Source organism: Poromitra crassiceps (assembly GCF_964638095.1).
Source record: "Poromitra crassiceps genome assembly, chromosome: 10".
NCBI classification, from domain to species: Eukaryota; Metazoa; Chordata; class Actinopteri; order Beryciformes; family Melamphaidae; genus Poromitra; species Poromitra crassiceps.
In genome coordinates, this window is record NC_139631.1 from 28,201,255 (window position 1) to 28,213,518 (window position 12,264).

The 12,264-nt window shown below is 43.6% G+C and overlaps 1 protein-coding gene across 1 annotated transcript in view; it reads left to right on the forward strand.

The window, feature by feature from the left end:
* ssbp2a (single stranded DNA binding protein 2a) overlaps positions 1–12,264 on the forward strand; it is a gene marked incomplete at its 5' end in the record, with an annotated part of 86,011 nt that overhangs the window by 36,492 nt on the left and 37,255 nt on the right. The window contains one exon of the mRNA XM_083644883.1: positions 4,684–4,756. Coding sequence (XP_083501009.1) covers positions 4,684–4,756 — 73 coding nt within the window. The remainder of the gene's footprint in view (positions 1–4,683; positions 4,757–12,264) is intronic.

The window sequence follows — 12,264 nt, forward strand, 5'->3', positions numbered from 1 at the left end:
GGGGGGGGCAGGGGAACGGGTACATCTTTTATTCATGTTCAGTCGTCGAGGTGTCAAGAGTTTTGTCAAGCCTCTCATTGTTACGTTAACCTTGTCCCTGTGAAGCATTCTGTCTCTATCGCTTTGGTTCAACATTAGTGCCAGGCCACGAGAGGGAAGAGATTGAGACGGCAAAGAGATTGAGAGAGGAAAGGAGGGATAGAGGAGGAGGAGGAGGAGTAAGTCAGCTTCATCCTTTCATCATTAAACAAACATGGCCTCTTACCAAGAAGGGGTGCAAGAGGGAAGGAGAGCGAGCAAGACGGGAAGAAGAAGGGAGGCAGAGGATACAAGCGATGGAGATACAAGAGATGGGAATGGAAGAGAGAGAGAGAGAGGGGGGGGGGGGAGAGAGAGACACAGAGTACCTGTGTGCAGAGCAGAAAGGTGCGCAGTCCATCATCTTCAGACAGGCAGACATGGCCGTCTGGGGAGTTTATTTTTACCTCGCTACGAGAGAGGAAAGAGCAGCGAGTCTGGATCAGCCGCAACGGGCTGGTCGCACTTTTCAGTGGGGCTTCTAGGGCAGCTGCTCTCCCTGCGTGCACACCTGTCACACATGCTCTAAACACACATACGCACAAACACAAACACGCTCACCTCTGTAGCACAGTGCCTCTGCTGTATCATGGTCATAACTAGTGATGAAACAACAACAACAACATCTAAATTCAATATACCTCAATACAGAAATGTGACAAAACATATTGTGGAGCAGAAAATGACTCACGATATTAGCTATACGATATTTTATTTTAATTATGTTATTTGCACTTTGTAATGACAAGCCCCATATCGTGTATCGAACTGGATCCTGATTCCTGAGATGAGGGTATCGTCCCCTCCCCCTCGTCATAACCCATGCTTTTCTGCAGTACAGTCAGTCCTCTTTTATATCTTTCTGAAGATTTCTCTAACTTTGAGACAGACGACTTCTGAGCCAAGTTCACGCACTTCCAATGCCCCCGCTGGCCCTGTCTACACACCCACTTGTAGCTAAGAGGTGTTCTTCTCTGATGTGGTGAAATGCACATAATGTACAGCTCAGTGATATGAAAACACTTCTTCTCCCCGTGTCTTTTAACAAGCGTGTCTGTTGGGCAGCGTAGCCATCCATCACAATACAGTTCCTCTGTGTGTCCAGCAGCTTGTGTTCATCAGCTTAATGCACACACACACACACACACACACACACACACACACACACACACACACACGCGACACACACACACACACACACACACACACACGACACACACACACACACACACACACACACACACACGTCACACACACACACACACACACACACACACACACACACACACACACACACAGGGCAATTTGAGCTGCGATGAAGGGAGCTGCTATTCTAGTTGTCAGCACAAATTTCTCACCACATCCCTGTTGTTGTTTACTATTGATTTTTAGGGGAAATCTGAGCATAAGGCAACAATTACCTGCCCACCACCCTCCTCCTCGTTAAATTCATAACAAATTTCCCAATGTTTACAGCCTTTTACAGTATCTTTGCTCTGGTCCAAATCTACAGGGTGCTGTTACGAGTCTGTGTGATCTGCTATTGAACTCCTCTAGATCAATGTTTGTGTTGTATTTATGGACCCAGTAGATCACCCGCTCCCCCCCCCCCCCCCTCCTCCTCTTAGAGTCTAAGATACCGTTAGTAGCAGCGGTAGAGACACACTGGGAGGAGAATTGATTAACAAATCAAGCCTGTAATTAATTCTTATGTGATCAAAGCCATGGGAGGAAGTCTATGGAGAGCCTGAGGCGCCAGGAAGAGGTGCTTTGCAGTGCCGTTCCACCGGGCGCACTCTTCCCACTGTGCCGTTTGTTCTTCAAGTGGCTGTGTGTGTTTTTAGATTTAGCATAATGCATAGAACATTTCAAATTTCTTTGCTTGGCACACATGCAATGATTAGTGGTCAGAACCTGGTGTATGAGTGTCTATGTTAGATGCTGTGTAGACACAGACTGTCATAACCTGGTGTATGAGTGTCTAATCTATGGTTAGATGTTGTAGACACAGACTGTCATAACCTGGTGTATGAGTGTCTATGTTAGATGTTGTAGACACAGACTGTCATAACCTGGTGTATGAGTGTCTATGTTAGATGCTGTGTAGACACAGACTGTCATAACCTGGTGTATGAGTGTCTATGTTAGATGTTGTAGTCACAGACTGTCATAACCTGGTGTATGAGTGTCTATGTTAGATGCTGTAGTCACAGACTGTCATAACCTGGTGTATGAGTGTCTATGTTAGATGTTGTAGACACAGACTGTCATAACCTGGTGTATGAGTGTCTATGTTAGATGCTGTGTAGACACAGACTGTCATAACCTGGTGTATGAGTGTCTATGTTAGATGTTGTAGTCACAGACTGTCATAACCTGGTGTATGAGTGTCTATGTTAGATGCTGTAGTCACAGACTGTCATAACCTGGTGTACGAGTGTCTATGTTAGATGTTGTAGTCACAGACTGTCATAACCTGGTGTATGAGTGTCTATGTTAGATGTTGTAGACACAGACTGTCATAACCTGGTGTATGAGTGTCTATGTTAGATGTTGTAGACACAGACTGTCATAACCTGGTGTATGAGTGTCTATGTTAGATGCTGTGTAGACACAGACTGTCATAACCTGGTGTATGAGTGTCTATGTTAGATGTTGTAGTCACAGACTGTCATAACCTGGTGTATGAGTGTCTATGTTAGATGTTGTAGTCACAGACTGTCATAACCTGGTGTATGAGTGTCTATGTTAGATGTTGTAGTCACAGACTGTCATAACCTGGTGTATGAGTGTCTATGTTAGATGTTGTAGACACAGACTGTCATAACCTGGTGTATGAGTGTCTATGTTAGATGCTGTGTAGACACAGACTGTCATAACCTGGTGTATGAGTGTCTATGTTAGATGTTGTAGTCACAGACTGTCATAACCTGGTGTATGAGTGTCTATGTTAGATGTTGTAGACACAGACTGTCATAACCTGGTGTATGAGTGTCTATGTTAGATGCTGTGTAGACACAGACTGTCATAACCTGGTGTATGAGTGTCTATGTTAGATGTTGTAGTCACAGACTGTCATAACCTGGTGTATGAGTGTCTATGTTAGATGCTGTAGTCACAGACTGTCATAACCTGGTGTATGAGTGTCTATGTTAGATGTTGTAGTCACAGACTGTCATAACCTGGTGTATGAGTGTCTATGTTAGATGTTGTAGACACAGACTGTCATAACCTGGTGTATGAGTGTCTATGTTAGATGTTGTAGTCACAGACTGTCATAACCTGGTGTATGAGTGTCTATGTTAGATGCTGTACTGTAGTCACAGACTGACATAACCTGGTGTATGAGTGTCTATGTTAGATGCTGTGTAGTCACAGACTGAGATAACCTGGTGTATGAGTTTCTATGTTAGATGCTGTATAGACACAGACTGTCATAACCTGGTGTATGAGTGTCTATGTTAGATGTTGTAGACACAGACTCTCATAACCTGGTGTATGAGTGTCTATGTTAGATGTTGTAGACACAGACTGTCATAACCTAGTGTATGAGTGTCTATGGTTAGATGTTGTAGTCACAGACTGTCATAACCTGGTGTATGAGTATCTATGTTAGATGCTGTAGTCACAGACTGTCATAACCTGGTGTATGAGTATCTATGTTAGATGCTGTAGTCACAGACTGTCATAACCTGGTGTATGAGTATCTATGTTAGATGCTGTAGTCACAGACTGTCATAACCTGGTGTATGAGTATCTATGTTAGATGCTGTAGTCACAGACTGTCATAACCTGGTGTATGAATGTCCATGTTAGATGCTGTAGTCACAGCTCTCACTCATTGCTAATGCAGACTGCATGCTGGAGCTGGTTGGCAATCCCTATCCACGCGTAGGCTCCCTCGTCTTTATTTTTAGCCTGACTCTTATTTATGTATTGTGTCTTGTCTTACATAGAAATGGGGTAGTAAGTAAGTATACTTCTATCCCTGAAGCCTGGAGAGAGATGGTCAAGGAAGTCTGCGTGGTGTCTGGCCCCCTCTGGAATAGCAAGCAGAAAGTTTTCTTCTTCTTCTTCTTCTTCTTCTTCTTAAGGAACTGGTTCCACTCACAGAGTTAGGGATATCTAAGATGAATCTGTGGGGAATTGTAAATGACTTTGACTATGTTTTTGTCTGGTAGCAAAATTGCACCACTGCTTCTCCTCTCTCCCTCTCTACTGTAGCTCTCTCTCTCTCCTCTCTCTCTTCCATACAATCGACCATTTCGGCCCCTCTCTGTCCTTGGCTAAACTCTCCACTCTGTAATTAATGCTAGTGTTTTCTCAGCAAGGACTCCATTGTAAAATACTTTTCTTTTTCTTTTTTGTGCTGACTGAATGAATCTAAAAAAACACACACACAATGACCTGCCCTACTAAGAGGGAACCATCATTTTAAACAGTGTGATTATTACTACACTATAATCTTTCCACTTTGTTGTTTGTGGTGGTGATGATTAGCATACATGTTTTATTTATTTTGTTACAGAATCAAGACCGACTGTTTTGCTCATCATTGGCACTCTGACTCATTTGTCTCCCGATCTTGTCTTTGTCTCTGTGCAGGTTAGCTCTGTACGTGTACGAATACCTGCTGCATGTAGGAGCACAGAAGTCCGCACAGACCTTTCTCTCAGAGGTAAGTCACATGGTGTGTGTGTGTGTGGTGTGTGTGTGTGTGTGTGTGTGTGTGTGTGTGTGTGTGTGTGTGTGTGTGTGTGTGTGTGTGTGTGTGCGTGCGTGCGTGCGTGCGTGCGTGTGTGTGTGCGTGCGTGCGTGCAAGGGCATAGGTTTAATTTGGAAAGTGGTGGGGACATTTGACAGGGGGTCCGGGGGCATCCCCTCCCCCCAACCCTAACCCTAACCCCTCCCCCCCCCCCCGAAGAAAATTGTGTACATTCTAATGTAAAATGCATCAATCTGGTGCACTTTGAGAGCAAAATGAAGAGGATAGATCTATGAAGAACTAGTCTCGCTAGCCAGCCTCCTCTCCCTTCCGTCCGAGGAGTCTGGCGCCGCAGGTCTCCATAACTGGGATAAACCCTCCCCTGCTCTACTCTGGTCTCCCATGGAAGCGTCAATTTCAGACGCTGCCGGATTTGCGTTCCCCGCTTAAGAAGCTTGGTCATTGGCTCCGACCATGTCAATCAGAGCGGCTTCCGCTCCCTCCTCCGTGTGTGTGGCTGTAAATAGTGCCCTGCTGCCTCAGTGAAAACAACAACGCTAACGAGGCAGAAACCTACACGCTAGCTCGTTGCTACACACTGAAAACGGCAAGTTGGATTGTTTGAAACTATTTTCCAAGGGCACTGCCGCTACGCGCCGCCCATCGCAATCCCACTATGGAGACCTGCGGCGCCAGACTCCTCAGACGGAAGGGAGAGGAGGCTGGCCAGCGAGACATGAAGAACTACACACATCGCATTAACATCCTCTTTACGATGCTGTGGCTTTACAATGATCCAAAAAAAAAAATCCTTATATATTCTGCATACAGAATTCAGTCAATTCTCTCACTCTTAACTAAGAACATTCACATATCCAAAAACAAAAAGCTGAACCAACATATCTTTGGAGGACTCTCTCTCTCTCTCTCTCTCTCTCTCTCTCTCTCTCTCTCTCTCTCTTTCCATTTATTTAATGACCAAACACAGCAGCACAGCAGGGAAATCAATGTACAAACTTATTTATACTGTACTGTAGCTTATATATTCAGAATATCAGAACCACACATGTGCCTATCCCAACATCAGAACAGCGTAACACTCTGGCACTCTGGCCAAAAATAAATGTTGTTACTACATTCGATTTTTAGATAGACAAATTTTATGTTCTAAATCTAAAATAATTTCTCAAAATAATAAAACCGTAATTTATTAGAACTTTTAAAAAAAATGGTATTGAAGTTAGATTTAGACTTGATTGGGGGAAAAAGCTTAAACATTTTCAAAGGGAAAGACACCTTTCTGAGTGCATGCAAGTGCAAAGTGCAAAGTGCATGCAACCCAAGGTGTGTAGCCCTAACCCTACTCTAGAACCCATTCTCATTCAGATATCTTGAGGCGAGAGGTCAAGTGACCCCTTTGAAAATGGCCATGCCAATTTTTTCCCTCGCCAAAATTTTGCCTAAATTTGGAGCATTATTTAGCCCCCTTTCCGACATGCTTCCCCTCCTCCTCTCCTCCCCAACTTTCCCCATTCCCTGCCACTTCCTGCTCTCTCCTCTCTCACATTCCTCCTGCTCTCCCTCCCCTGCACCCTCCCCACCTCCTCCCCTTCCTGTCCTCTCCTCCCCCACTATTCCCCCACTATTCTAAAGCATGGCACCCATTCTACTCCAAAGCATGGCACCCATTCTATCCCCTCCCACTATTCCGCCACTATTCTAAAGCATGGCACCCATTCTACCCTAAAGCATGGCACCCATAAGCTCTATATGTGAATATGTGTTTATTTGGCAAAGGGATTCACTACTAAAGGCTTGCAGCAAATTAAGTTAAGCATAGTTTGGTTGCAAAGAAATCGACATATGTCCGTTTGTAAAATGTGTGTCTATATTTCTCTATCATATGATTGTTCAATGTGTTATTATTACTACTGTAATTTGTTACTGTTGTGTCAGCTAGCCCTCCTTTCCCTGTTCTCTCCATATAGTAGGGCTGTCCCGGCGAGTCGACGTAATCGATGACGTCGACTATGTAATTACGTTGACGCACGCTACGTGCCTCGATGCGTCACAATCGTCACAAAACAAAAATAGTGTGGCTAATGTTAGCGGCTAACTGTTACTTGTCGTTACTTTACATGGCAGTAAAATGCCACTGAATGACCAAATGGATTTAACTTTTAACCATTTCCACTTTCCATACGGACCCCCAGCATTGGTTAGTTGTTAACGTCGTGACTACCGTAAATTCCGGACTATAAGGCGCACCGGTGTATAAGCCGCACCTGCAAAGTTGACTGTTTTTTTTACATATATAAGCCGCACCGGACTATAAGCCGCAGGTGTTTTAATGGTATTTTTTTTTATTTTTTTTATTTTTTTTATTGTGTTTTAATGTTTAATTACCATATGTAAGGGTTCATGCACAGAGGGGATTGTCGGGAAAGAGATGGCTGTTTGAGGAAGCTCCCATTTATTAACATTTCAACAAAACAACATAACACAACACCACCTGTGTTGTTTTTTACAGTGCACACAGTGTCCGCGGTGTGGTGAAAAGAGGGCAAGAGAGGAAATTAAAACAGAAGTGGATTTATAGTTAGAAAGAGTGCTAAAAAAGAGAGATTTTTTTTTTTTTTTTTTTGAAAAAATCCATAGATAAGCCGCACCGTTATATAAGCCGCAGGGGCCAAAAAAGGCCAAAAAACGGGAAAAAAGGTGCGGCTTATAGTCAGGAATTTACGGTATATTTATAACATTATAACGTACTCCGGTTTGCGGTTTACAATTGAGGGCTGAATACAGCCGTGCTGAGGGGTTGTGACTATTGCGCAACACACAGGTGAAAACCGTCTATACTGCACCTTGCCTGCTCTGGACTAGGCGTGATATTTACGACCGGTCTTAGTGAGAAAAGGCTTAGTGCAACCGGCGTAGCTGTTAGGTCGTAAAGTTACGACCGACTTAGCTTAAGACCAGTCGTAAGACCAGTTGGTGCAACCGGCCCCTGATGTTGGGTGTGGATGCTACAGACACAGTCTTGTGTCTGGATGATGTGTGACCATCTTACATGGAGCATTTTGTCTTTCTCCAAAATTAAGAGCACTGTTACTGAAAATTGCACACATTGTACTGTAAGATGATGATTTTATGTTGGACTGCTGCTAAACTCAGTTGACATTGCACAAGGTTTTTGGTATTCCTCCTGAAAGTGACTTGAATTGTATTTACCGTAAATTCCGTAAATTTTTTCCCGTTTTTTGGCCTTTTTTGCCCCCTGCGGCTTATATAACGGTGCGGCTTATCTATGGATTTTTCCAGCAAACGGCCACTCGGGAACCTCCAAAATCTATGGATGTTGGTATGAGGCAGAACGAGAGCAAGACAGACATTATGAGAGCGAGACCCTGATTGGATGATGTTGCAAAAAATGTGCCTCGCGACCTGATTGGAGCACTGTGCCACTACTCTCTCTCAGCCACTACGGTAAAACACCCTCCCTCATCCCTCGCTCCGGGGGGAAAAAGGCAGCGATTGAGCCTGAAAGACAGTCTGAATGAAATTGAATGTAACATTCCCAATTCTATGTATTACATTCTAAAAAACTAACAGCAACATTTTGGAAGGCTAAGCCACACAACTAGCTCGTTGTAATCTAACATCATGCTTCAAAAGATGGAGAACTGGCTGTGTTACGACGATGGCGGCGATTGAGCCTGAAAGCCATGTCTGAGACAGTAGCGAGACAGGAACAACAACAGCAGCAGCAGCAAAGGATCATGCACAAACCCGAGACGAAAGGGACTGTCCGTCAGGGCGCGGACGACTGTGTCAGCAACTCCCTCCCGACTACCAGGAGAAAATTACAAACTTCGGCGAATTCACACAAAGAAAGATCAAGGAATATTCCATCGGACCGGAGCAGATCATAAATATGGATGAAGTGCCTTTGACGTTCGACCTGCCTCTCACTAGGACTGTTAACAAGAAAGGTGAATCGTCCATCACGTTGAGAACCACAGGTCACGAGAGAACGAATTTCACTTGTGTTCTTGGCTGCACAGCATCTGGAGTAAAGCTCCCGCCGATGGTGATTTTTAAGCATCTCACAATGTGTGATTTTGTCTGGGGATTAGTGACCTGACTTTTGTTTTGTTGAAATGTTAATAAATGGGAGCTTCCCCAAACAGCCATCTCTTTCCCGACAATCCCCTCTGTGCACGAAGCCTTACATATGGTAATTAAACATCAAAACACCCGCGGCTTATAGTCCGGTGCGGCTTATATAAGAAAAAAATAGTCACCTTTGAAGGTGCGGCTTATAGACCGGTGCGCCTTATAGTCCGGAATTTACGGTATTCTACTATTTTATTTTGAATTGCACTATATTCATTTTATTTGAGGACATGCTCTTGCTTTAATTTTATTTGAGAGATTTTATGTTGGACTGTTAAAGAGAATGAGATGGTTAAATAAAATACTGAAATTGAGAGGTTTTTGGTTATTTATTTGTTTTGGGTAAATTTATTGTTATATAATAAAAAATAATAATAAAAAATAATCGTTAGATTAATCGACTAATCAAAAAAATTATCGTTAGATCAATCGATAAGAAAATAATCGTTTGGGACAGCCCTACCATATAGTCTCTCATACTCCCCCAGCTATCCCTCCCCACCTCCTCCCGTTCCCGAACCCCCTTTGGCATCCATTCTATTTTAAAGCATGGCACCCATTCTCTTTCTTTCCCCCTTCCCCAGCTCCTTTCCCCACCTCTCCTTCTCCGTTCTCTCCTCCCCCACATTTCCCATTCTTTCCCCACCTCCTCCCTCTCCCTGCTCTCTTCTCCCCCACACCCCCCCCCCCGCTCTCCCTCCCCTCTCCTGCTCTCTCCTCTTTCCCCCTTCCCCTGCTCCTTCCCCACCTCCTATACTACCCAACATTTCCCATTCCCTCCCCACCTCATCACTCTCTCACATTCCCCCTGCTCTCTCTCACATTCCCCCTGCTCTCTCCTCCGCTCTATCCTATATTTCTATATTTTCTATATTTCTCTATCAATTGTTCAATGTGTTATCATTATTCTGTAATTGGCTACTGTTGTGTCAGCTAGAATTAGCTAGACATATTTTCTGTGAAGCCCTCTGGGACATGCTTGTGAATTAGGGCTATACAAATAAACTTGACTTGACTTGACATGACTAGGTTGAGATGGTGACCAATCGATCCTTAGGTCTTTTAGTTTGATCTGGTGAAAAGTGGTGGGGACAATTTTAGATCCTCAGAAAAGTGGGTGGTGTGGTGTCCCACCCGTTCCACCCATATCCTACGCCCATGCGTGTATGAATAAAACCCATTATTATGTCCACTCTCTGAAGGGTGGTCTGACCCTCTTGCGGTGTCCAGCAAGCTCTGCCAGAGTGTAGCAGCTAATTGAATTAGCCATGCCTCCCAGTGCTGAGCCAACAGGCCGCTACAGGCAGGAGGCTTTTTAACATTAGGGATCCATTTAGTTTGGGGACTGGGCCGGAGTGCAGAGAGAGAGACAGAGAGAGTTACGATGCTCGGCCCATAGCTGACGTCCTCAACTGACATCACTGTCTGATCCACTCAGTAGCTCCATCTCTTTCCATCTCCCTCAATCTCCTTCTTGTCTTTTCTGATTCTTCCTCCTCTCTCATCTTTCCTGTCCTCTCTCTGTATCTGTCTCTCCACTAGTCTTCCTCAGAGGCACTCTTGTCCTCTCTCTATTTCCGTAGATAGAAGGTAAAAAGGTGATGATGGGTGGGGGGGGTGAAAATGGGGTCAGTTGATTCTGGTGCGTCAGTCTAAATGACAATTACAATGTAGAAGACAGAGGTGGAGTGGAGCCACCTCTGTCAGCGGAGAACAAAGAAAGGATGGAAACGGTTACATCATCAGCTGGCACCCATTCACAGCTCTCTTAACGCACATGCACACACCTCTCTCTCTCTCTCTCTCTCTCTCTCTCTCTCTCTCTCTCTCTCTCTCTCTCTCTCTGACACCCTTCCCCTGGCATCCACGCTGCCATATCACTTGATCTCTCTCTCTTCTTCCGCAGATGTGAGAGATGAAAGGGATAGGCAGTGTCATATTCAAGTGTGGGAACGCATTAGCTAAGAGAGCAACAAGTATAAACACAGTCGCTTGTATACAATACACATGCGCGCACACACACACACACACACACACACACACACACACACACACACAGGGTAAACATTACGCCATAGTGTAGCTCTTGCTGGAGTGGAGGGGTGGAGGAGAACATGGCTGTAAAGGCCTGTTATCCACTGTTTATCATCTGTTTATATCTCCAGGCTCAGGAAGCAAGACAGTCATGCATCAGACCCAAACACAGGCTCATGCTGTCACAGAGAGAGCAATACCATACCATATCATACCATACATACCATATCATACCATACCATACCATGCCATACCATACCATACCATATCATATCATACCATACCATGCCATACCATATCATGCCATACCATATCATATCATACCATATCATACCATGCCATACCATACCATGCCATACCATACCATGCCATACCATACCATGCCATACCATGCCATACCATGCCATACCATACCATACCATGCCATACCATGCCATATAGAGTGCCAATGACAACACAAGCTATAAATACAAGTTTAGGTGACCGTTCAAATAATTGTAATACAAGAAGAACTGTAGCAACTTTGTCTTTGTCTACCAAAATGCATGAATTGGAAATACTGTAATAGGGGGGGGGGGGGGGGGGAATCAGCTACTGTACTCTTGGATGGATGCTCCAAAAGAAAAGTAATTGATACAATAAAAACCAACCCGTTTCAGCAACATGAATGAATGACTTCATGGTCACAACAAACCCCCTCCCCTCATTATACATCACTTAAGGACTTACTGGACATTTTACATGCATTACATGAACTCCACTATATGTCAGGTTTAAGGTCTTTTACTTTGAAGTTTATAATTTATAATTTGAAGATTCTCTATCTGTCTGCTCCATAATATATATATATATTTTTGTTATTGCTGTGGTCGCTGTGTTGCATTCTGCACAAAGAAAAATTCCTCATCTGTAACATGTTTACTCACTATGGCTATTAAAATTATCTTGAATCTTGAATCGTGATTGAATGAATGGATGAAAGCTTATTTATATAGAACAAGTCATACATCAAATGCAACTCAAGTGGTGAACATAAAAAGTGAGAATCAGTCAGTTAAAAAAGAACATGAGTTTAAATAGAACACATGGAAATGAACAAATAAAATATAAATATGATAAAACTAACAATAAAATGAGAAATAAAAAAAATAGCAGTAAAAAGGCAAGTCGAAATAACATGCCTCCATCGGGGTTGCTAAATAATCATGATGTATGTTTTTTTTTCCACTTAGTGCTTTTCAAAACGGCATTACAAAGTGCTTTACTAAACA